The 27,481-nt window shown below is 40.5% G+C and overlaps 1 protein-coding gene across 1 annotated transcript in view; it reads right to left on the reverse strand.

Moving 5' to 3' along the window:
* Positions 1 to 3,405: 3,405 nt before the first annotated feature.
* Positions 3,406 to 27,481, reverse strand: part of fat4 (FAT atypical cadherin 4) — a 98,579-nt gene continuing 74,503 nt past the window's right edge. The window contains exons 8-17 of the mRNA XM_084430989.1: positions 26,152 to 26,402; positions 21,709 to 26,064; positions 20,345 to 20,449; positions 19,733 to 20,040; positions 17,127 to 17,212; positions 15,619 to 15,798; positions 15,211 to 15,335; positions 11,929 to 12,146; positions 9,687 to 9,948; positions 3,406 to 6,722 (exon numbers count right to left, since the gene is read on the reverse strand). Of these exons, the coding sequence (XP_084287115.1) occupies positions 4,837 to 6,722; positions 9,687 to 9,948; positions 11,929 to 12,146; positions 15,211 to 15,335; positions 15,619 to 15,798; positions 17,127 to 17,212; positions 19,733 to 20,040; positions 20,345 to 20,449; positions 21,709 to 26,064; positions 26,152 to 26,402 (7,777 nt within the window). The 3' untranslated portion in view covers positions 3,406 to 4,836. The remainder of the gene's footprint in view (positions 6,723 to 9,686; positions 9,949 to 11,928; positions 12,147 to 15,210; positions 15,336 to 15,618; positions 15,799 to 17,126; positions 17,213 to 19,732; positions 20,041 to 20,344; positions 20,450 to 21,708; positions 26,065 to 26,151; positions 26,403 to 27,481) is intronic.

Here is a 27,481-nt window from a genome sequence, read left to right on the forward strand (position 1 = left end):
ATCTATCTATCTTTCTAACTGATCTATCTTTTTTATTTCTTACTAATCTATCTATCTTTCTAACTAACTTATCTTTCTTTCTTTTTAACTAATCTATCTATCTTTCTAACTAATCTATCTTTCTTTCTTTCTTTTTAACTAATCCATCTTTCTAACTAACTTATCTATCTTTCTTTCTTACTAATCTATCTTTCAAAACTAACTTATCTATCTTTCTTTCTTACTAATCTATCTTTCAAAACTAACTTATCTATCTTTCTTTCTTTCTGACTAATCTATCTATCTTTCTAACTAACTAACTTATCTATCTTTCTTTCTTACTAATCTATCTATCTTTCTAACTAACTTATCTTTCTTTCTTTCTTTCTTTTTAACTAATCTATCTTTCTAACTTATCTATCTTTCTTTCTTTCTTTTTAACTAATCTATCTTTCTAACTAACTTATCTCTTTCTTTCTTACTAATCTATCTATCTATCTATCTATCTATCTATCTATCTATCTATCTATCTATCTATCTATCTATCTATCTATCTATCTTTCTAACTAACTTATCTATCTTTCTTTCTAACTAATCTATCTATCTTTCTTTCTTTCTTACTAATCTATCAATCTTTCTAACTAACTAACTCATCTATCTTTCTTTCTTTCTTACTAATCTATCTATCTATCTATCTATCTATCTATCTATCTATCTATCTATCTTTCTAACTAACTTATCTATCTTTCTTTCTAACTAACTTATCTATCTTTCTTTCTTTCTTACTAATCTATCAATCTTTCTAACTAACTAACTCATCTATCTTTCTTTCTTTCTTACTAATCTATCTATCTTTCTAACTAACTTATCTATCTTTCTTTATTTTTTACTAATCTATCTATCTTTCTAACTAACTTATCTATCTTTCTTTCTTTTTAACTGATCTATCTATCTTTCTTTCTTTCTTTTTAACTTATCTATCTTTCTAACTAACTTATCTATCTTTCTTTCTTTCTTTTTAACTAATCTATCTTTCTAACTAACTTATCAATCTTTATTTATTTTTTACTAATCTATCTATCTTTCTAACTAACTTAACAATCTTTCTTTCTTTCTTCCTAACTGATCTATCTGTCTCTCTAACTAACTTATCTATCTTTTTCTTTCTAACTAATCTATCTATCTTTCTAACTAACTAATCTATCTTTCTTTATTTCTAACTAATCTATCTATATATCAAACTAATCTTTCTTTTCCTTTCTAACTAATGTGTTTCTTTTTTTCGAACTATTCTTTCTTTCGAACTAATCTATCTGTCAAACTTTAAACTACTTTAAACTTCAAACTACTTTAAAGTTCTTTAAACTCTCTGGTCCGGCTTTCTCAAGCCAACTTAAAGTTTGTCTCAACAAACTTTCTTTTCTAGTTCTATATAGAACCCCTGACCTTCACTGACGAACTAGAAAGACTTTTAGAACAAAAACAAGATCGAAACTTTGAAAAAATTAAAATTAAGATTAGGATTAAAGGTGTCTCTTGAACCCCGATGGAGGGAGTGTTTAGTCCTCAGAAGCGTCTGATTACACACCACACGTCTGACCCAAACGTCCTCACACACACACACACACACACACACACACACGGACAGAGAGCAGAGGACGAGACGAGTTTGGAACGGGAATTGTCAGGCAGATTGTGGGAATCAGACGGATAAAGACTTCACAACGTTCCAGAGAGAATCCAGGGTGTGTGCAAAACAGTGTCAGATAACTTTCTGAAACCATCCTGAAAGATTCTCTCGTAAAAACGTCTGACGAACACACACACATTTACCTTTTGACTTCATAAACTCGACCGGGTTATTGCTTCTGAAGGGACGTTTTTATAAGGTTCACACACTTCATGAGCAACACGCTTTTATGATGTCTGACATTACAGAAGAGGGATTTTAGGTTTGATTGATGCATTAAGTGACTTTAAATTATGCATTTTTCATTTTTATGTTGCAGAAGCATTAACATCGCAGTGTTAATTCAAAGCGTTGAAGAGAATCGATGTGACCAGCATCAGTTTTGTAGAGTAGAAACCGATTCAAATGATCGTTACACTTTGAATTGAAATCATACGTTGGAGGATATGAATATATTTTCCATCCAACACACATAAAATTTGATCAAATTCATGATTGTTAAATCTTCAGACCGCAGAAAAATATGCACCCGCCGCTACAGTTTTAAAGTAGCCCGATTTCACTTGAAAACCGCAGCTTTGGCGTCGATGTGACACTGGTTTCTGGAATGTGTGATTGTTTATTCACAGTGATTTCCTGTAAGTGTGTGTGAATTCAGCTGTGTGTTACTGTTGTAAACAAAACCCCTCAGGAGCGCATGCAGCGTTCAGGAGCTTTTAATCACTTTCTACAACCTTTCTCATTTTAAATCAGAACTATTAGCTTTAAATGCGTCGCTTTGTCTGTCACATTTCTTAATCGCCAAAAAGTGTTACAAAAATTTCTCTATTTTGGAAAAAATCCATTTTGTCATCGGTTCCGGAAGTAAAAACTCTAAAGACAGCCCTACTGTGAGCTAAGATGATGTTAATTGATGGTATTTGATTCTGCTGAAGCTGTCAGCCCACATCATTTAAACTTATATTTAAAATTAACATGTTTAAAAAACGACATTACCCATGATGCCGTACGGAAAATTACACCAAGAGCAACACGCTCCAAAATGGCTCTTTAGCTCCGCCCACTTCCGTGAAGAACTGCGAATTTAATGTCGAATGTCGATCTCTCGACGCGCTCAAAATACTGAAACGTTTGTATATACATAGAAATATTTATTTCTATAAACTTAAAATATGTTTTCATACATATAATCAACGTTATATTCTCAACGTATATTCTCAGTCGTTTTTAAATCAATTATGCTGTTCGCAAAGCTTCATGGGATTGTAGTTCTTTCCCTCACTAAAGCCGTTAAGATCACAGTCTTTGTCTTTTTGTTCAATTTTTGTTCAACCTCAAAATTTGTAATGTTATGATTCTCCTCGTAGCTGATTGGCTTGGTTTATGTCTAATGATTCTTTAACAAATGCTGATTAATCCATTTTAGGGATTTTAAAATAGTCTAAGTTATTACTGATATCTTTAATGAAAATCCTGTATTGTTGAACTAATGTGGTTCAAACCACATAGATTGTGCTACCATAGACTAAGGTTTTAAGTCACGCTTGTGTTTTTCTGTCCTGCATCAGGGCTTCATTTCGTCCAAACCCTCAAATGTTTTATTCAATTCATACAGATTCATTTCTGTCCACAAAAGGAGCTGTTTATGACTAAATTCCTTGAATGTCATCCTTCAATTCATCCTGATTTTAGTCAGTTTAGTCTCAGCACATCAAAACTGAAATGAAAACAGAGTATTTTTAAATAAATATTTTTTTTTTATTCTGTTATTGGCTTTTACACGTATAAATCAGACATTATGTTATAGTTTTATCAAAATAGTGGAAAATACTGATGTTACATAAGTAACAAATGTAAAAAATAAGAAGTTCAATCTTCCGCTGAAAGTAGGAACCTCATTTCCAGCATATGAAAAATATCCATAAAAACGCTGATGAACCTTTAAGTTAATAAACAGTAAAAAAGTAGAAACAGTACATTTTTAAAAACATAGAGCAAAATAAAACAACAACAAAAAAAACACATATCAACAGAGAACATTGACTTCCAAAGAGCTTCATTATTAATACAAAATGTACACAAGTTCATAGTCTCGTAGCAGATGGGCATTGCGTTAGACGGGTCAAGTGTGTTTGTACGAATCCTGCAATACACCAATACAAACAACCATAGAAAGTCATAGTGTCCGTGCTCCCAAACGTAAATCCTCAAATATCCAGAAGGCAGAGGCCTGATTAATCTCATATCTGGAGGTTGTGTTGTTTTAGACGGCAGCCAGTTATTCAGGATGAGAAACACCCGTTCTTGGCGGACGCTTCCAGAGCTTTTCTTTCTTTTTTGGCCGGAGCACGAAGAACCGGAGCCAAATATGGCCCTGCTCTTCACACCGAGCTCATGGATCTGATTCCTAGAGGTCGAGGCACTAACACACAGGAAAATCAGCCAATTGGACGGAGCCCAGAGTCACTGAGGGTCACAACGACCCCTCATCATGACCAACTTTATTTGTGCATTCTGAACTCAGTCGGAACAGACAGACGGATGGACCAGAACTGATTGATTTCATATGTGTGTCTGTGGTAGTGTCTTCCTCTTCCAGGCTGTGTGTGTGTTTTATACTAGGGGTTACACAGCTATTCATTTACTCGTCAGATGATCACCGTTTACCTTAACATAAATGACTCACAATACAGCATCCAGCATGGAAAATGCAACGTTTAGATAATCTCAGTTGTACACAGCACCAAGTGGGGTTCACTCACAATGCGCAAAGTGCTCTGGGTTCACTTTATTAGACTAAATTACAAAAACAATTGGCCAATACTGTACAAAGATAATGGCATGCAAATAAACTGAAATGCACCTTTGCATGTTACACAATTTGTCAACTGAGACCCGACACATGACCGAATGTCAGAATGAGACGACGAGTCTGTGCAACCCCTAGTGTGCGCACTTGCTTGACTAAATACAGTTTAAAGCCCAGATTTGTCAATTTGCATTTTTTAACTATGGACACTAGCAGTGTTAACACTCTGTGTTGGGTGTTCGGTGCACGTCTTCAAAATCAGTGCTCTGCCTTGCTGCATTTAAGTTCGTCTTAATCAAATTTCTCGATCAGTATTATGTTTCATCACAGCTCCTGACTCCAGTCTCAGATGCGTTTCTCATACGTACTGCTCGGCTTCGCCCTCGTTCAGGATCGTGATGGAGCCGTCGCCGCTCTTCATTTCGATATCTTTAGCAGCAGAGTTCTCGGGTAGCAGTGCTAAGTCTTTAAAAACGTCCACATAGTGGGTGAACCCCGGACCCCAGTTCAGTAGGTTGTCCCAGTTGAAGTTGTTGGACCCTTGGCCCAGTTTGTGGGGTAAAGTGTGGTGCTGATACTCCGAGAGTGTGTTGTGACCGCTGGCCGGTCCTCCTTCGGCACGTCGACTGGAGTATCGTCTCGGTCGGAGCCTCCCTCCGTGGTCCTCGTCATCGGCGTCCGATTCGTTGACCTGGGAAAGCTTAGGCATGCGAGAACTGTAGGACACGGGTTTCTCCCGGTCATACTCCATCTCCGAGCACGTAAAGGAGTCATGGGAGTCGCTCTCGGAGGAGGATTCTGGAGCGGGGATGCCATCCGCAGGGTTTCGGACACGTGAGAGCGGTCGACGGCAGTCTTCCTCAGACGAAGAGCGCCCGTGATCCGCACTACAGATGCTAGGGTTCCTGGGTCGAGGTGTGTTGAGGCGTTCCACCTCTTCTATGGACAACCCTACAGGCGGACCACTTTCCAATGGGATTTGCTCGATGGGTTGCTTCAGGCGGCTCCCGGGACGAGATCCGTGACCAGCCATGGTTTGAGGACTCTTGCTGCGCCGACCCAAACGTGTGGCGTAGTTGAACATACCAGGTTGGCACACTTCGCCGTGGAAGTCGAGAGGGCTTCCGTCACGCCTTGCCAAGTTGAGTTCCCGAGTGGGAGTGTTGCGATAGAAGGAGGATGGCTTGGTAAAGGGAGCCGGGCTGTGGCGGGACAAGGGATTGGGCGTCGGACAAGCTGAATGGCTGAGCGGGGTCGAGCGGAGCCCTTGGGTGTAGCTCGGCTGGTAGGTGTAGCTAGTAGTAGCACCCAACGGAAGAGGCGACTGACGGGCAAATCCCAGAGGACTGTGGCGCTGAATGGAAAATTTGGGAGTGTGGCTTCGGAAGTGTTTGTAGTGTTGAATGATGTCCGCATCTGATGGAGCAATGCTGCTGGCGTTGTCGATGTCGTAGTGCTCCATGTCGGCCTCCGGACCTGCGCACGGGGCGCTGGGAATGGTTTCGTTGTTGTGTGGAATATCGGTTTCGTCGTAGATCAAGTAAGGGTTTTCCCGCTCAATGATATCAGGTTTGGGGTTTCCTTCAGGCTGTTTCCGGACCGTCATGTCGTCTCCGTAGGGCGGGATGTTATCTGGATCATCAAACGCCACATTCTCACTACCTTTCTTCTTCTTTTTCTTCTTCTTTTTCTCTGTTTTCTTCTCATCTTTTGGCACTTTGGTTTTCTTACGGCCCTTGCAGTGGTTGCAAAGTATGAGACTTAAAACAACCAGCGCTAAGACGGTCGCGCAGCTGCCCACGATCGCAGGAACCGCCCAGATTGGCAGAACCATCTCTTCGGTGGTGGCGCTTGGACTACAGGTGAATCCTCCATTTGCTCCCAGTTTGCACTCCGTTCCCTGTGGACACCGGACTCCCAGACAGGCCACCAGGCTCTCGCACACTCTTCCCGTGTAAAACTCCTCACATGTGCAGGTGAAGCCTCCACGGACACCGGGAACGCAGCTTCCACCGTGTTGGCAAGGGTTCGAGGTGCAGTCGCCCGGCGGGACACACTGGTAGGTGTACCATTGGTTCACGCACATCAACCCATCCCAGCATGGACTGCTATCGCATAGATTTGGGCCACGACAGCCGATCTTCACGGAGGGATCAGTCTTGGAGATGGAAACGGTCCCGTGATCACCGCTGAAGGGGAGCATCTCTCCGTTATATTTCACATAGGCGTAACACCCATCAAAACCTAGAAAAGAAGAGAGGAACATTAACTCAAATAAACTCAGAAATGGTTAGAGTATATTTTAACTGTACTGGTAACACTTTATTTCGATAGTCCACTTTAGACATTCTACTAACTATAAGTAACTTTGCAACTACATGTCAACAAACTCTCATTAGAGTATTAGTAGAATGTCTGCTTAATCTCTGCTAACTCTTTATTTTGATGCTCCCCAACAGACTATACTGTACGTATCTTGGCAACTACAAGTCAACTTATTCTACTAACCCGGACCCCAACACCTAACACCTAACCATAACCTACTATATTCTACTAATACTCTAATGAGAGTTAGTTGACATGTAGTTGCAAAGTTACTTATAATTAGTAGAATGTCAGAAGTGGACTATCGAAATAAAGTGGAACTAATGTACTAGCCACTAAACGGCTACTAAATGATAAAAAAAAAGAAAAAAAAAGAGATGTGTAAAGCACAATTAAAACAATGTAATGTTGACCAATGTGCTGTACAATCACACAATTAAATTACACAAATAAAATGTACTTTCAAACAAACAATGACTAGCAACATCTGTTTAGAGCCTCTTGCCAATTAGCCTACTGAACCAAACGCTAATTCACGTAAATGTAATTTCAGGTTTCGTTTAAAATAACCTAAAGAAGGAGCCAGTCTAAGATGGAGAGGTAGATTATTCCAGAGCGTTGGAAAACGCCCGATCACCCCTTAACTTTCAAGTCCTTGGAATGTCTAGGATCATCTGATTTGCTGATCTGAGAGACAATATAACATTGTGTATACAAAAATCAATAATTTAAGAGAAATTCTGTACTGCACAGGCAACCAATGAAGTGAGGCTAAAATTGGTGTTACATGCTGTTTTTTACGAGCACCTGCTAAAAGTCTAGCAGCCGCGTTTGGAGCCAGTTGAAGACGTAATTTGATTTGTGGACAAAATATGCTGCAAATTGCACAAGAATGTACGCTGCGAGTCATTCTGCCAGAGAAATAAGACAATTTGTCTTATGACAAAGAAATAAGATTGACTTGAAGAAATGGACATTGCTTAGTTTAACGCTATACAGGGAGACATTTTGTTTGGGTTTCTGATCGCTGTAGCATAGGCCATCATAGAACAACATTCCCCCCTGGGAAACACATCAACAAACGTCGTTTTTACATCAGGAGGAAGAGAAACAGACTCTTCTCCTCAACATAAGTATCCTGCAAGCCAAAAACGCAACCTTTTAAGACTACGCCATCTGGGAAAAATCTTGATGTCACTGATTCAGACCTGCACTATCATGTTGCCTAACAACGAACAGTCAACAATGTAAATTGATGTTTATTGAATTTATGCCCCATTCAAACCGAAAACATTTGGTTCTGTTTATTAAAGGGGGAAAGCATATTGGCCCAATTCTATTTTTCATTCTCTCTCTTTCAGCCATTGATTCCAGAAACGGCATGACCTTACGTGCAACAAAATATGTTTATCTTAAGATAATTTTATTTGATATTTTGATTTATTCCAGTAAAAAAAGTAGGTTACAACCCAACAGCTCAATGTGACCACGTAAGAACAAATAGCAGGTGATTTTTTTGCTCCTGAAACCTCTGAGACGGACACAAATGAATCAATAGGTGACCAAATTAATGTGGATAGCAGATCAGATTATGTTCAAATACACTTTTTTTTTTTTTATCTTGGTAAATCTGTGCATAGACATTGTGAAATCTTCAGAAACTATAGACACTTACTGGCTCTTTTTCTCAGGGAAAAACATCTGAGAAGGAGACTTTAGCAAAACAGTTGAGATTTTCACGAGGCTTTCCTACGAGACCTCACTGAGACCTCTTACACAGCCGTCTGGAGCTCTAATAAAGATTCCAGTCTTATCGCAGGCTAAACGTCGTGTCTTTTCTCTCTGTGAGTGTCTGAAGTGTTTTTAATGGACAGTAGTTCTGCCCTGTGCAAGTCCTGCAGAGGAAAGTTCAGACATTTTTTCCTGTTGGCAGTCCTCTGTCTAACCTAGTTAGCACACAAACACACACACTTTCTCTGAACTTTCTCCTGTCACTTTCACTCGCAGAGGAAAAACACTCCAGAGTTTTGATTCATGCAGAAAATCTGCGGGACCGTGCCAAACTATGACGCATCCGCTGCCTGCGAGTCGGACATTTCTCACTGCTAAATTTGTTTAGTTCGTAATTAACATGGAATTATGTCATTGTCATTTCTGCAGATTAAAATATGAACATTTTATTGTAAGCTGCTTACAGTACAAATATTACTGGGATTATTGGTTGTTTGGTGTTTTAATGCCATAATGCAATTTTCATGCACGTAAGAGGTTGAAATTCTATAAAAGCGCAATTTAAAACCTATACGCATTATTTTTTAAATTTGCTTTGGATAAAATGGTTGACTCAAATGATGAAAATCCAGCTTTTTCTGTTGTTTATGTGGTGTTATTAATCTGCTTTAAGACAAAGCATGTGTAAGTTCATAAGTCGACACCATTGCTGAGTATTTCCTCCTTAAAACTGCAGTGAACCAAAGACAGTCTCAAAAACACGCTTTGAAATCGCTGGTGTTTCTGACGTCACAAACTACCTTGTAACCAATCAGATCAACGTGTGATCGCCAACCAGTGGATCTCTGAGCTGAGTGAGTGAGTGGAGGCGGGGCTCATTTGCATATTCATAGAACCACGCATACTAAATGAGGCAAGGGTGTCGAGTTACATTCAAAATATTTTAAGGCATGAATCTTTATTTTTTTAAAGGAAAAAAACGTTTAAATATGTAATTTTGGTGATCAAAGATGAGTTTTAAGGGATAAAATGATTGACTACAGGGGGACATTAAGAGATACTGCAAAGTGTTTTGCTCTGTAATGATACTTAAGGCATTAATATATTATAAATATTAGAGGTTCTCCAGAATGTGGACTGATGGGAACTGACCCGGGCTGGTTTTCTGCTGAGTGGGTCGGGCCGGGACGCCACCGAGAGACAGCGTGTGCACGTCGATCCCGCCGAAGTCCTGCGTATTGTGCAGAATGACTTTGGAGCTGGACTGGTCGATCCGCAGAACGGTGGATGATCCGTTTCTCTGAAGCAACAGTGTGTGCCACTGACCGTCTGACAAAACCACATCTCCCACAATCCTCTCCACCTTCCCGGCGACTCCGGCGTCAGACACGTACTGGAGAAGTCCATTCTTCAACTGAGACAGACAGAGAGTCGATGAATGCAATTTCAATACAATTCAATTCACATTTATTTGTATAGCGCTTTTATTTGTATGTTATTTGAATATTTCAGACAGAAAGCAGGATCATGTGTCTCTCTGTTCCAAACTCAGGTTTAACTAAACAGATCAAAATGTATTTTAATGATGAATAATTATTATTGTGCCTTTTTTCCCACTGAGCTCATCACAGTGCATTCTGGGATTGCCTTCTCACTAAAACACACATGCAATTTAGACAAACTTATTAGACATATTGGTGTTGTTACTGTAAACTAAACCTACTAAAACTTTTTTGGGGGAAATAAAGGTGAAGTAAAACAAAATACAACTATTAGATGATACATGTTGCCTTGGTAACTAATTACAACTAAGTTCTAAAGTTACTAAAACTAAAACTAATAATAAAGATAACTAGAGGTATTAAAAAAAAGGCACACAACAAAATTATTAGCAATTAAACTAAACTAAATACACTCATTTAAATAAGTTCAAGCTGAGGCTCTAAAATGACTAAAACTGAAAAGAGTTAAAGATAAATCCACAAGGTTTTGTAACAGAGCTGTGTTTCTGTCATGTGATAATCTGATGGATTCATTACTGAAATGGAAAAATAATCTTGTTCGAAAAACGAAGTCATGACAGAGAAGAACTGCAGCGGAGAGGAAAACTGATTTAAAGACCTACAAAATCTGGAAACGGAAAATCCGTCCTGCCAAATCTGAGATGTGCGACACCGTGCTGTGATTTATACGGTGAGTGTGTGTTTGTGTGTGTTTGAGTAGTAGCTCTCGGTGGCCTCGCGAGTCAGATGCAGTGAGAGAGGAGGGCGAGCGAGTTCAGCTGGCCGAGAGCCACACACACTCTTACTGGGGTGTAAATCAGACAGTTCAACACAATACCATATAATCTGTGACCCTGGACCACAAAACCAGTCACAAGGGTCAATTTTTTTAATTTAAATATTATCTGAAAGCTGAATAAATAAACTTTCCATTGATGTATGGTTTGTTAGGATAGGACAATATTTGGTTGAGATACGACTATTGAAGGTCTGGAATCTGAGGGTGAAAAAGAATCGACACATTGGAGAAAATCTCCTTTAAAGTTGTTCATTAATGTTGGCGATTGTGCTGCATTCACTCACAGAAATACATGTTTTATATATTTACGGTAGGAAATTTACTAAATATCTTCATGGAACATGATCTTTACTGAATATCCTCATGATTTTTGGCATAAAAGAAAAATCGATAATTTTGACCCATACAATGTATTGTTGGATATTGCCACAGATAAACCCGTGCGACTCGAGACTGGTGACGTGATCCAGGGTCACATGTTAGATTCTCTCAGCCAGCGATATGATATTTGACGATACCTCAAAAAATTCGATTTGATTCGATTCAGGGCTATATCGAATGATTTAATGATATTTAGATATTATATGACACACCAAGTTACATTTTTATTAACTCAGAAATGCTACCAAAATATATGACATGAACGTTAATTAAACTGAGTCCGTTCTTGTTAATTTTTATAAATCATGTTTCTTTATTATTGCGCATTCCAAGTAATATCAATCAAACTGCAGCTGGGTTGTTTTGATTAAGTAATAATAACAAAAAAAAAAAACAGGTAGCTTACAAAATGAAAGTTAATTTAAAGTATATTCTTTATATATATATATATATATATATATATATATATATATATATATATATATTTATTATTATTATTATTATTTTTTTAGCAAAAGCAGATAACTCCAACAGTAGTTTTTTTTTTGGCAAAAACCAAAGTATGGTGAGTAAATGGAAATGCATTGACGGTGAGGAAGTGGAGAGTGTCAAAATAAAGGTATTATAATAAAGGTAATATCGATATTTCATGTGATATGTTTGATCAATGCATGGATCCATATGGATGTGTTGTCCCACTGCTAACTCTTACCCTGACGCTGGTGTAGTTGTAGCTCTCCTGAGCGTGCACAAGCGTTCCAGATCCGCTACGCGTGCGAAACTTCAGCTCCAGACTGCTGTATTCCTGGACGGGACGTCCCGGGTCCCGCTGCGCTCGAGCCAACAACACGTCCCTCTTCCTGCTCTGACTCAAACCGTAGTCCAAACGCCCAGAACCGTCCAGAGAGAGAGCCGTATCTGCCGTGATGTCTGAGAGATGCACACACTCCAGTCAAGACCTTCATTTATACAGCGCTTTTACAATATAGAATAGATTGTGTCAAAGCAGCTTTACAGTGATAACAGGAGATTACAGTAACAGAGATTGTTTAGGCTTTACAGCAGCTCTAGAATAAAGTTATTGTCCAGCTAAAGTTAGTTTTGATTGATTCACTTCCGTTGTAAAGATCATTAGTTATTAACTTAGGGGCCGCTAACACGACACCACTTTAACTGTGACAAGGTGCAAGTTTAGATTTTTTTTTTTATTATTAGATTTTTAAGTTTTATTCAAAAACGTGAATCTGTGAAAACGGTGATGGCGTGCACATGCATATTATCATCATGGATCCGATTGCTTGTCTGTACATATCTGACACTAATATATATATATATACACTCACCTAAAGGATTATTAGGAACACCATACTAATACTGTGTTTGACCCCCTTTCGCCTTCAGAACTGCCTTAATTCTACGTGGCATTGATTCAACAAGGTGCTGAAAGCATTCTTTAGAAATGTTGGCCCATATTGATAGGATAGCATCTTGCAGTTGATGGAGATTTGTGGGATGCACATCCAGGGCACGAAGCTCCCGTTCCACCACATCCCAAAGATGCTCTATTGGGTTGAGATCTGGTGACTGTGGGGGCCATTTTAGTACAGTGAACTCATTGTCATGTTCAAGAAACTAATTTGAAATGATTCGAGCTTTGTGACATGGTGCATTATCCTGCTGGAAGTAGCCATCAGAGGATGGGTACATGGTGGTCATAAAGGGATGGACATGGTCAGAAACAATGCTCAGGTAGGCCGTGGCATTTAAACGATGCCCAATTGGCACTAAGGGGCCTAAAGTGTGCCAAGAAAACATCCCCCACACCATTACACCACCACCACCAGCCTGCACAGTGGTAACAAGGCATGATGGATCCATGTTCTCATTCTGTTTACGCCAAATTCTGACTCTACCATCTGAATGTCTCAACAGAAATCGAGACTCATCAGACCAGGCAACATTTTGCCAGTCTTCAACTGTCCAATTTTGGTGAGCTCGTGCAAATTGTAGCCTCTTTTTCCTATTTGTAGTGGAAATGAGTGGTACCCGGTGGGGTCTTCTGCTGTTGTAGCCCATCCGCCTCAAGGTTGTGCGTGTTGTGGCTTCACAAATGCTTTGCTGCATACCTCGGTTGTAACGAGTGGTTATTTCAGTCAAAGTTGCTCTTCTATCAGCTTGAATCAGTCGGCCCATTCTCCTCTGACCTCTAGCATCAACAAGGCATTTTCGCCCACAGGACTGCCGCATACTGGATGTTTTTCCCTTTTCACACCATTCTTTGTAAACCCTAGAAATAGTTGTGCGTGAAAATCCCAGTAACTGAGCAGATTGTGAAATACTCAGACCGGCCCGTCTGGCACCAACAACCATGCCACGCTCAAAATTGCTTAAATCACCTTTCTTTCCCATTCTGACATTCAGTTTGGAGTTCAGGAGATTGTCTTGACCAGGACCACACCCCTAAATGCATTGAAGCAACTGCCATGTGATTGGTTGATTAGATAATTGCATTAATGAGAAATTGAACAGGTGTTCCTAATAATCCTTTAGGTGAGTGTATATATATACATATATTGCATATGCATATGTATATATGAAGAGTTCAGATACAAAAGCCTCTAAGTGTCATCTGAAATTTTCTTCTAGAATGATAATTTTTATCAAGTTCGGATATTTAAGTTCAGTAATTTCACTTAAATGCCAATGAAAATAACCTATTAAATATCCGAGCTTGATAAAAATTATCATTCTAGAAGAAAATTTCAGATGGCACTTAAAGGCTCTTCATATACATATATATATATATATATATATATATATATATATATATATATATATACTATATCCATCTTTTTCTGCATACTGTATGTATGTACACTCACATAAAGTGATGCACAGATTGCTATATAGTGAATCTCAACTGCGTGATTTGTCGCAAAATCTAATTATATTATAATCCAGCTCTAATCTTCTAAATGTGACTATAATGTGACTGAAGAAAATCAGGGTTATCAATCAAAATGCACACTGTAAGCAATCAGCCAGGAAATATTTGATTTTTAATACACTGTTATGTACACCAGATGTTTGGAAAAAGATTAGATTAGATTCGATTTTTTTGACTTTCAGAAACCAAACAGCACGATTGTGACTTTGGTCTGTTGTCACTTTATCATGTCAGAACTAGTTAGGACACAGTGAACATCAGGGATCTATTTTGTTTCTCTGGCAAATGGAAAATGCACATTATTAAGTGGATATTTAAATGAGTTATGTTTTGGTGAAGACACGCTTTTTAAAATATTACCACAGGTGAATAGGGTAAAAATGTAACTAATAGGTATCATTATACTTTCCCCAGCTGATTAATCACAGTACATTAAGACAATTGTTTTGTATTACATGTTTTTTTAAATGTTATGTTCATATACGCAAATGATGCATTATCAGTTAAAATTGCATCATTTGCATACATTTCCAGAAGATAGATCTAAACATTGGATAAAGCCAGATTCAAAACTCTTGTTGGATTTTGTTGACATATTGGAGTTAAATGTTTTTACAGAAGGGATTTTATATTTCTCTTTTTATCACTCTATAAATCAGAAAATACTGCCAACAACCGGAAAAAAACACATTTTCACTGTTTTTTAGGAATAAATTGTTCTATAAATCGGTGTGAATGATATATGAACAAATCCCTCAGTAAAAACCTTCAGATTATAGATATAAATAAAACTGTAAGTTTTGGTATATATAAGTCCTGCTGAAGTGGAGAAAAAAACTTTAAAGATATGAATTGTAATTGATATCGACAGATACAAAAAAAGATAAAGTGCAATAAAATATACACTTAATGTACACTCAGTGTATTCTGGACATGTTCTTTCCACTAGACTGAAAGAAGATATGTTACGGAGGCAAAATGGAGCAAAAACTCAAAATTGACCAATGCATGAAATATTTATATACCAGATTATACCCCAAAACTCACATTTCTCACAGATGGGTCCGGTGAAACCCTCCGTACACTGGCACTGCTGCCATGACCACATGTCCAGACACGTACCGCCGTGTCTACAGGGCTCGGACACACACACACCCTCCGACCTGGGACATCTGTGGACGAAACACACACAAAACCCTTCAGCGGGGAACATCTCAGCAACACAAGAGTCCACGACTCCAACATTAGCATATATGCAAAAGAGTTTCACTGATTTCAAAGCAACAGACACCTGAAATGAAATCAACACTATTCAAACTGCTCCAGAAAATTCACACACAGCACTCAAAAAAAAAAAGACTTCAGCCAGCTAGAGACAGCTTTCATTTCGCATTCACAGAACTCCAGTGAGCTGAATGTGTTTGTGTGTGTGTGTGTGTGTGTTTGGTGACGGACCTGTCTAGGATGCCGTGTGAAGCCAGAGCTTGAGACGGTTCCAGCGGGCGTCCGTTGACAGCGAACTCCATGATGCATCCAACGAAGTCGTGTGTGTCCACCTGACCTTTCCGATGCAGGAGCGCTTCGATCGAGCGAACGCCCCCGACAGACACACGGTTTGGCTGAACATCCAGAATCCTGACACACGAGACAACATTATCAGACAGCGCAACACTCAGCTTACAACAGTAAGTGGCAAATCTTTTAAACCGAACTGACCGTAGGAAATGAGGTTAAGCGATATATACACTGAAAAAAATTAATCTTACATCAAGATGCATTTACTAAAGTAGTAAAATGCCATGAGATATGTCTTGTTTTCTGGGGAAATAAATCAAAATTAAGTGAGTTTTTGCTTAAAACAAGCAAAATTATCTGTCCATGGGGTAAGAAAAATAATCTTGTTTCTGTTTGAATTAACAGATAAATTTGCTTGTTTTAAGCAAAAACTCACTTAATTTTGATTAATTCCCCCGGAAAACAAGACATAATTTCTCATCTAATTTTACTTATCTAGTAAATGCATCTTGATTTAAGAATTTTTAGATATTTGGACTGGAAACAAGACAAAAATACTAAGTAAGAAAAGCTTTTTTGCAGTGTAACGATACACATATTCGTATTGAACCGTTCGATACGAATATGTGTATTACAAACCGAACGATTCGTTGGACTTTTTTCCTGCCGGTGTGACCAAAATTTTATTAGCAGTCGAGCTGGTGCGACCACTACAACATTTCCCAACATCAAATGGCAAACGTAATGAAAGCGGAACGAAACTGCGCTGCTCATTTGTGCTTCACGGACCGTTTATCGGTTTGCACCAATGCAGCGCGAGCCGATCTCGATCGAGCGACACTGTGTCTACACAGCGCTACGAGATCCAGTGAAGAAAGCATTTGAGTTCGCCACAGAAATAATAACATCGCTGCGAGATCCAGTAAGAAACATTCACATTTCTCCATTATTAACGCATCAAACAGCGCTGACGGAGAACCCAGGAGAAACACTGTGCCATGAATGAACGTGTTATAGGCTTTAAGTCCACAGGTCAGCAACATTCACCGTGGATTTACTGTGGTAACACTCACTGTAACCATGGAAATTTGGCAGAAATAGTAAAATGCTTTCAAGTACGTCACACATCTTTTTCCAGCACTTCAAAACTCAGATATTATCATATTTAAATGTTATTTTTAATGTGATGACCGAAACATTATTTGCTCATCCTTCAAATATTACACCCATTTATAAAACTAAAAGTTTCAAGAAGTAGGAAAACTCACACTTATTTAAAAATAAATATTCTTTTAATAAATATATATATTTTTTGTTAAATTCAAGGAAATTTCTCTGGCATTTCTTTTCTTTTTGTATCGAAAACGTACCGAACCGTGACACCACTGTGTCGTATTGAACGATTATATATAAATGTTAACATCTGAGTGTGTGTTTCTCTTTCTCACCAGTCAGTGTGAACGGCCACGTTGCTGACAGCACAGTATCCTGATTCCTGCTCCTCTCCACACAGATCAACAGTGAGAGACGCCGCCTTTAACACAACAGACACACACATGTGAGCAACAGGGAGAGTTTCTGCATTTCTCACGGTTACACTGGTGCATTAGACTCTAGCTTCATTTTCCATTTGTGAATCGGCATCAGTGTTGACTGTAAATCCAAAAGAACTTTCACATGCATTTTTAAATCAAACTAAAACCATGTTGGAATGCATTTGTGCAATAAAGTACATAAATAAATTTGTCGAGTTTATTATATGCATTTGTGTATTCTTGAACGAGGGTTTCATAACACTATTTTATTGTTAGCCATTGTTACTCATATGTCTTTATCAGTTGTGTGGTTGTGGATTCATCCTTCTTCATGAACCAACGAAGCTCCTCGGATGAAACTATCCTAATTCTCCCGGATAAAAACGACACCCAGATGCTGGTAAATAAATTACCACAAGACATTCTGCATTCTGTCCTGTCCTCTCGCTGCTTTATGAGTCCTGAGCAGACATTCGGGAGAAAAACATCTCAGAGGCGCAGCAACGAGGACAAAGGCATGACATCATACAACAGCACAACCTCAACGTTCAGATAATCCCAACACTTCACTTCCGTTATGGAGGAATTTCAGCCTATAAACAGAAAATCCTGCTCTAACAATGGAAACGAGTCGTGTTTGACTGCTAAGTGCTGATAAACAGTTTCCTGAGAGTCTGCGCATCGCATTAATGCCTCCCTGCACTTCAAAAAGACTAAACCAGACCACAACGTGCTCGCTTTTCCAGGAGTCACATGTTTCTGCAAACCGTTTCTAACAGGGGAAACAACCGCTTTTAAAAATGAGTATCAAAAGCACTTTAGTGAAGCAGAAGTGCGTTTATGCTCTGAGAACTTAGTATTTTTGTCTCGTTTCCAGTCCAAATATCTACAAATTCTTAAATCAAGAAGCATCTACTAGATGAGTAAAATACCATTTGATATTATGTTTTGTTTTCTGGGAGTTTTTCCTTAAAACAAGCAAAATTATCCGCCAATGGGGTAAGAGAAAAAATCTTGTTTCCGTTTGAATTAGAATTATTTCTCTTACCCCATTGGCAGATAATTTTGCTTGTTTTAAGCATAAACTCACTTCATTTTGATTTCCCCCCCAGAAAACAAGATATAATATCTTATGGCATTTAACTACTTCAGCAAATCCATCTTGATTGGATTTTTTTGTATATGTATATACTTGGACTGGAAACAAGACAAAAATAGTGAGTAAGAAAAGCATTTTTTGCAGTGCAGAGCAATTTTTGCTTTTAAAAATGAGTATCAAAAGCACTTTAATGAAGCAGAAGTGTGTTTATGCCATGATAACTTAGGGCTGTAAATGCTTTAATAGCGTCACTCCAGTGCACTGCTAGACTACGACTGAAACTGGACCCACCTGAGGTCAAAGAGGATTCTCAGAGTCTGTGTATTTAAATATATTTGGCTTTGAGCTGCTTTTGTGGAGGGCGTTTGGAAACACATGCAGCGTGTGGGTGTGCAAGCAGATTTCTAATTTACTATTTATAATCCATCAACCTTCTATGTTGCTACACACAAACTAGAAACAAGTGAAGAGCAAAAACGTGGCAGTGGACCAGCTCTCGATAAACTCCGACTCTCCTGTAAACAGAAAAACCATGAGCTTGAGGCGGCGTGCCAGAATCCAACGCATCTGGCTGTGGGGTAAACTAGGACATCTTAACTAAACAAAAGTACCCTTGACTGTCAGAGTTCGGCTCTCTCCACGGGGGAAAACAAGGGGCCATGTATGACTTTAACATCTGCACAAGCTCACGTCTAGAAAGAAAAGAAAGAAAAAAGAAAACGGCCCTACAGAACCACCGAAGTGACCCACATCCGCTTCTCCAAACACACAGATCAGGTTCTCTTTATTGCACCGTCGGGACTGGGTTCTCATGACACACGACTCTACACGGCCTTCAGTGAGGCCCACAACATTTTCAGCCTATTTTTCAGGGATTCGTTGGATCGCACAACGGTGAGGTGTTGCGAAGACTTTTTACATGTTATTTAATTTAATATTCAACAATATTATTGATCTCCTGCATTGACACCATTATACAAGAACTGAACTGAGCTGGACGATGACATCACGGTTTTCTCCAGAGCGGCTATATATATAAATGAACTAAATTAATAACTTTTTTACAACAAAAATGAACCATCACTGCACTTACTTAAGCTGGACTGTGACGCTATTTTCTTCTGGAAACAAACTTTGTTGCATTATTTTCTGTTATCTCTGTAAAGCTGCTTTGAAACACTCTGTGTTGTAAAAAGCGCTATAGAAATAAATGTGACTTGACTATTTACAGACAGCTGTGATCGAAGAGTTTAGGCTATCTCAGATGCATAAAACTCAAGCCAAATTATCAAGAAGCCTTAGTAAAGCATCTGCACCAAAACACTCCCATTTCCACCAAACCTGTGAGATCTCAGGAGAAACATCTTCATGACCTCATGTTAACTTTATTAACATTGATAGACAGACAGAAAGGACTCACCATTCCTGCCCTCCTGGCGATGACTGTGTGGAATTGGCCGTCCGAGACCCTGATGGTCGTCATGAGCTTGTAAGTGCCGCTCCCCAAGTTAAACGAGAACCTCATTTTGCCTTCAAAGATCTCGAGGGCCAAGAACTCCGCCTTGTCGCCGGTCTGGTTGTCGTGATTGTACATGAGCAAGGCGTTTTCCTTCAACGTGGCAAACTTAATGTAGATGTAGTTGTTGTTGGGGTCGAGGCTGGGGAACTCCATGTAAGAGAGCTCCTCGAATCCATAACTGTTCAGTTCACAGTGCTTTCCAAACACACCTGCGGAGGGAGAGTGATTTACTGTCTGTCTGTGGCGAAAGAATTTCTTGCAGTGAACAATTCATGGCAACCCATGACATTCATGGTACAACACACACACACACACAAAAAAGGTTGAGCATTTACCATATGTGTCAACTGACAAATTCACACTGCAATTCATTTTCTGTAATCTACAACACATTGTTTTCTGCATCTTCCGTTACAGTCTCTCTCTCTTTCACACACACACACTCATAGTCCAGAATTAATAGCAGCATTTGTAGGACCCTGAACTAGTCCTGGGGCTGAAATGATGACTTACCAAAAGGACAGTGACAGTAATAGCCTTCCACCCGGTTCTGGCAGGAACCCCCATTAAAACAGGGGTTACACTCACAGTAATTGATGATGGAGTCACAGGCTTTCCCTGAATTCATGAAACAACACCAATGAAAACAATGAGGTGAGCATGAGCATGACACACAAAAATGACTGTTCTCCCAGAACCCCCTGTGTTTTTTCTCTCTCTCTCTCTCACATCTCTGGTGCACTTTATCTTTCTAATACAAACAGTTAAAATCTTTACACCTTGTAAATGGACCCACGTTTCTAAGAAAGAGAGGGTGAAAGTCTGTCATGAAGGTATAATCTGTGCACGTATACATCAGCTGCACTGGTTCTGGGAGACCCGTAAAAAGGTGCTGATATAAAACACACACAAATACGCTATGACGACAACAGGATGGCTGGACACACAAATGATCAAGCATAAACTTAAGTTGAGATCTTTCCTTTTCTGCTTCCTGAATGCCGAACGAAAACTCCATCACCACTAGCAAAACTGGAAGTGTGGGGTTCAGCTGGAGTGCATGCAACACTACTGTAAGTCAATAGGTGTAATTCTCTAGCAGCCTCATTTATCTGGGGCCTCCGATGTGAACACACTGCAGTCATTTGTTATGATCAGAATAAGAAAAGAATCATAATGACTCAGAGCCTGAAACAAAACTTCTGTTACGGCTCTATTTTGAAAACTATGTCCAAAAGCTACAGCCAACACCTGCCCAAACAGAGCCGATTCAAGCTAAGGCTATCACACATGGTTTTTCTAAGTCAACAATCACAGACATAGAGTCATATTCATATACACAAACTGATTTTACAATCACCCCAATCATGTTAAAATTGTGTATCTAAAAACATGGGAGAAGCTACATTCATTTTTTTCAACAAAAGAACCTGATCTTTTGTACAAAAGATACCTGCATTTAAAAATGAATACAAAATGAATGCAGATTTGTTTCTATGACTTTTTTTTTTTTCAATGCCAGATGCTCCTTAAACTCTTTAAAGTAACCAAAACTGCACAGCACAGGTGAAATCTGAAGGCGGTTTACAGCCATATCCTTATTAGGGTGAGAATTTGATCATCTCCTTTCATTAAAGTAAACATGACAAGTTGATTTGCATCATAGCTGATACCTCCCAGTCTGTGACCCTAAAAGCAAACTACATTTGGCAAAGGCCACTGTATGCTTGGGTTATAACACCCCTCCAATTACTTAGAAGCAAATATTTTTCTTGGCCTAAAATGTTAACAAACTTGTGTGCAAGCTGCCTGTATGCGCCTGGCCTAACATCTGTGGTTGTGTGTACTGGTAAAGTGCAAATGATGAAAGACTGTACCTGCAAATCCAGATTTGCACAGGCAGTTAAATCCCCCGGGGTAATTCTGGCATAGTGCCCCATTCTGGCAGGGGTTCGAAAGGCACTCGTTGACGTCCCTCTCACAAGCCATCCCAGTGAAACCTTCTGGACAGGAGCATGAGAATCCCCCCACCAAGTTGTGGCAAGTTCCACCATTGTGGCAAGGTGTTGGCTGGCACTCGTCAATGTCCATCTCGCAGAGGGCACCAGCATATCCAGGCCTGCAGTTACAGGCGTATGGCTGTAGGGGGCGATTTGACACGAGAATGATCGGGATGCTCTCCTCAGTCTTCATGTCTGGTCCAACACCCAGCCGCCTCTTGCAACTGCCCCCGTTTTGACACGGATTGTGGGAGCAGGGATCATGGTCCGTGGAGTCGATCTTAACTCCACTTTGTCTGAGCAGAATTTCCTTGATGCTCTGGAAGAAAGTGGCCACTCCACTTGGATTGACGTACTGCCCATGTCCGCGCTTGACCGCTGCCATCAAGAAAGTGCTGTTGTTGAGTTCAAACACCCCATAAATCTGCACTCCGGTGCCTAAACCGGCTAGCTGTGAATTGGCGATACGCAGGAAACTGAGGTAGTGATTGGTTAAGAAATCGCTTGCGCTTTGGGATATTACACGTATAAGGATGCTGTTGTCCACTGTGGCATTATTGAATCCAATGAAGAAAACACGTACATGGCTGTTGACGGCATCATGGACGCCATCACTGCTACGCACTGATAAATCAAAAGTGCCATCTGTGGAGCGAGTGTTTGAGCTGAGGTCACAGGTACCAGTGGGAATGCTAAAGAGGGCAGCCGCCGGTGGAGTCAGAGAACACTGGAACGTGTCTTGTATATCTGGATCCTGTGGCTTCACCACCCCCAGTGATCCTCCAGGGAACATATTTCCAAAATAATAGACGTAGATCTCTACAGAGCGAGACTCTGAGGGATTATCATTCTGATCATTGACTTTGATGTGGACAGTTCCGGTCGAGGACATCTGAGGAATACCAGAATCTTTGATAATCACAGAGAGGTAGAAATCACTTATCTGCTCTCTGTCTATCTCCCTGCTGGTGGTCAGCTCACCGGTATGACTGAGGGTGAAGTAGCTGGATGCTGCGCCAGTGTTGACAAGGCTGTAGGAGAACGGGCCTTGATTTGGAGCAAGATCTGGATCACTTGAACTTAGCGTCATCACGGGTGTTCCTGCCCTCTGGTTCTCCATCACCTCCCCACTTGTAGTCACCAAAGTCGGTCCATTATCATTAATGTCCTCCAGGGTCACAATTAAAACGGCACTGCCGGTGGCAGCTGGAGAACCTGAGTCTACTGCCAGGATGGTGAGGTTGTACACTGGGATGGTTTCCCGGTCCAGTTCTGATGCCACAGACACCTGTCCTGTCTTAGGATCGATGGTGAAAGTACTTCTTTCATAGTTGGCAGCAATGGCATAGGTGAATCTGCTCCAGCTAGGGACAGAATCTGAATCCTCAGCACTGACGAATGTAACCAGGCCTCCAGGAGACAGTCCCTCGTTAACCTGAACATCATAGAGTTCCTGGGTAAATACTGGAGGATCATTGGCATCTAGAACTGTAATGTTCACAAGCACCTCATCAATATCTGCCCCTCTTATGCTTCCTGCATTCTTAGCTAAGACTTTGAGTGAAATCTTTTCTTCTTTTTCACGATCAAGTGGTCCTGAGACATAGATCTGACCTGTCTTTTTATTAATGCTAAAACCCCTTTTTCTGCTTCTGCCAAAAATCAAGTAATACACTATGCCATCTTCTCCCAAGTCTCTGTCGCTAGCAAACACCTCCCCAATGACTGTGCCTTTAGGTGCCGCCTCTGAGACCTCAAAGTAGTATTGCTTTGACACAAAACGAGGGACATACTCATTAGCACCTTTCAGCTGAATGTTAACATATGCGAAGCTGCATCGTTCCTCATCTGGAACGTTAAAGGCTTTGACAGTCAGGTGATACACCTGTTTAGCTTCATAGTCCAGGAAGCCTTGTGTGGTGATGATTCCTGTATTGGGGTCAATAATGAACAAGTCACTGTCTGATGACTGAATGACGTATGCCATCAGGGCATTTGGCCCAGAGTCTTTATCCGTTGCATTCATTTTTACTACAGTAGTGCCACTGGGAACATTCTCCTGCACGACTGGGAAGTACTCAACAGGGTCGAACACTGGAGGGTTATCATTTACATCAGTAACTTGGACGTTAACTGTAACATAGCTTGTCTTGGCAATCCACCCTCCATCTGTTGCAGAAACTCTGAGTTCATGCTTCTGTTTTGTCTCATAATCCAGTGGCATTGCCAGGGATAAAACGCCCGTTTGACTGTGAACTGAAAACAAGCCGTCGTCATTACCTGAGGAGATGCTGTATGTAATCAGGCCGTTCATTTGCTTGTCCTTGTCCTTATCTCGTGCTGATAGGGTGCGGATGGCCGTGCCGACAGCCAGACCTTCAGACACAGTGACTGTTACTTGGTTCTGTGAAAACTCTGGAGTGTGATGGTTCTCTTCTGTAACAGCTATTCTGACTGTCGTCTTAGCGGACAGAGGAGGGTTCCCTTTGTCACTTGCTGTTATTTCAAGCAGGTAAACTTTATTAGTGTCTGCAGTGAGTGAGGATGCTACTGTAACTGATCCAGTTTGTTTATCCAAGCGGAACTTGCTTGAACTGTTGCCCCCAGATACTGAATACTCTATTTCAGAGTTCAGGCCAAAGTCCTTCTGATCATGGGCTGTGACTTTGAGGAGTCTGGTGCCGACTTTTACACTTTTAGTTACAGGAGTGAAGTAAAGAGAAGATTCAAACATGGGTGGGTTATCATTGCTATCAACAATATTTATGATAACTGTGGTTTCGCTCATGAGCGGCTTGATGCCTCTGTCTGAAGCGGTGACGATGAAACTATGCCGGTTTACGTTGACGTTACTGTGGCCACTCGAGTTTTGATACCTTAGCTGCTGTTTGATGAAGATCTCGCCAGAGCTGGAGTTGATTCGGAAGTACTCTGTTTGAGATCTGATAAAGTAAAATATTTTACCGTTGAATCCCTCGTCAGGATCTGTGGCAGAGACTTGAGTCACAATGGATCCAACCTCCGTCAGCTCAGGATAGTCTAGGTAATATGACGGCTTGCTAAATCTTGGAGCATTATCATTCACATCTGTTACAAATATTGTGACGTCTGTGCTAACCGCCCATCCTGAGTCATGTGCTGAGACTTTGGCAATGTAGTGGTCTGTGTCCTCTCGATTCAGAGGTCTACTGATAGTGATGTCTCCTGTGCTGGGGTGGATGATGAAGGGAATACTCGCGTCGCTGATGGAGTATCGGCTTATAGCGTTAGCTCCTGCGTCCTCGTCGGTGGTGGTTACTCGGGTCACAGTGAAGCCCACTGGTGCATTTTCAGGTACAGTGGCACTGAAGATTTTGGAGAATCTGGGTGCATTATCATTAACGTCCAGCACACTGATCAAGACTTTGACTGCCGTGCTTTTCGGAGGGCTGCCTCTATCTGTCGCCTTCACCCTCAAAGAATACTGAGCGACCTTCTCTCGATCCAGTGGTCTTGTCGTGCGGATTTCACCAGTTGCCCGGTTGATGCTAAAGCTGTTTTCTTTGTTTCCATCAATGATTGCAAAGTCCAGTTGCCCGTTTGGTCCGCTGTCCTGGTCGAATGCAGAGACTATAAGCACACGTTGAGGTGAGAGGTTTTCTAGAATATCAGCATGGAATGGCTCTTGCTTGAAAACAGGATGGTTGTCATTAACGTCCAGCACTGCGATCTCTACTTTCTCATAGGCCGAATAAGGAGGAAAGCCTTGGTCTCGGGCCTCTATCCACAACACGTACTTCTCAATATTCTCATAGTCCAGAGGATTTTTGATAGACAGCTCTCCTGAAAGTTGATCTATGTGGAATGCATTGTCCAGGTTTCCGCTTGCAATATAGTACGACAAAGGACCTGCCCTGGGTGATGAGCCGGTCACCTTAGTTACAACAGTGTTTGTGGGTTGGTTTTCTGGGAAGGTGAAGGATTTCTCCTTGAGTCTAATATGGGGAAAGTCTCCTCCAGTAACAAAGCGAACTGTAACTGTCGTGCTGTCGGTTTTGGGGTTGGTGCCTCCATCTTTTACATGGACTGTGAAGGTGACCTCTGAACTCCCTGTGAGTTTTTCATTGGCAGTGATGGCACCTCTAATCGGGTCTATCTTGAACTTTTCTGAATTGCGTCCGATGAGCGAATAGTGAAGTTGAGCATTTGAGCCGTAATCTTCATCTGTTACTGTGACCGCAAAGACCAGTGAGCCTGCCAACAACACAACAGAAGTGATTAGATGCTGATCAGACAGACAAAACTCAATGAAAGCTTAAACTCCTGCCACAGAAGACGCACCTGTAGAAGTAGAAGCAGGAATATGCGTGACATATGGATGATGGTGAAACCGTGGAGGGTTATCGTTGATGTCGGACACCACCACGGATACTGTGGCAGAGCTGGATAGCGGTGTGGGTTGTCCACCGTCCGATGCCACCACCAGCAGCTGGTAACTGGCCCGCGACTCACGATCCAGCAGGGAACTGGTGATGATCAAGCCTGTGGACGGGTTAATGGAGAACTGACCGTCCCCACCACTGAGACTGTAACTGTAAATCACAAACACAACAGATTCAATATATGCATGGAGGCCAAACCTTGTTATTTGCCAACTATCCACACATCAAGAGATTTGATTCCAACTGTTTTTCAGATATGTACATTTATGCATTTAGCAGACACTTTTATCTAAAGTGACTTACATTTAATTCAAAGTACACATTTTATCAGTGCATGCTTTCCCTGAGAATCAAACCCATGATGACCTTGGCATTTCTACCACTTAAGCTACAAAAAGACTACATTTATTTAACATGTTTCTCTCCGTACTGTGTCAGCACCAGCCCCATTTCTTAGAAGCAAAACTTTATTCTCCAAGTTTGTTATCCTATGGGTGAGGGGAAGATTAATTCTTTATTCATCTTTTTGTTTCTTTCATAACTCGCACAGCATGTTCTCTCAGCTAAGCACCAGTGAACCCGCACTGATCAGAAACACTACATTCGAACCGTCCCCATGCTGTTTTGAGTTTCCGTGAGGTTCATTTTCGGGGCCCGTGACACAAACTCGTTCTGACAGTAACATGCACACATGGCAACTTCACCGCGCGCTTGTGTCAGTGAGACGGGAATTCCACAAATTACAGAACAAAGTGTGACAAACAACCCTAGCGAGATGACAACAACATCATCAACAGTCACGCAAGTTCATGAGCGACACATGATCAGTGAGAACTATGATGTTGCACTGATTGAAGGGGCTGGTTCTGTGAAGTATTAAGAACTGATGTCTTGTTTCCACCAACTGGACTCTGATCTGTCTGTCATGCTTCATTATCATCCTCATTAGCACGTTTTTGGGAAAGTGGAACACATTACCCCCCGTGAGCTCATGCAGGGGCACTTTACAGATACATGATCGACTGCTAGTGTTGTATGAATATGTGTGTGTGACGTGGCTAAACATTTTGGTAACACTTAACTTAAAGCCCTTATGTATAATGCATTATAAAAGTATTTTTAATGCAGAAATTCTGCCTTGTAATGCACCTTACAATGCATTGTATGGTCTCATGAATAATACATGATACATTATAATACTTACCTATTCACTGAACACGCCTTTAGAA

The sequence above is a fragment of the Rutilus rutilus genome (genome assembly GCF_951802725.1).
Source record: "Rutilus rutilus genome assembly, chromosome: 14".
Lineage (NCBI taxonomy): Eukaryota > Metazoa > Chordata > Actinopteri > Cypriniformes > Leuciscidae > Rutilus > Rutilus rutilus.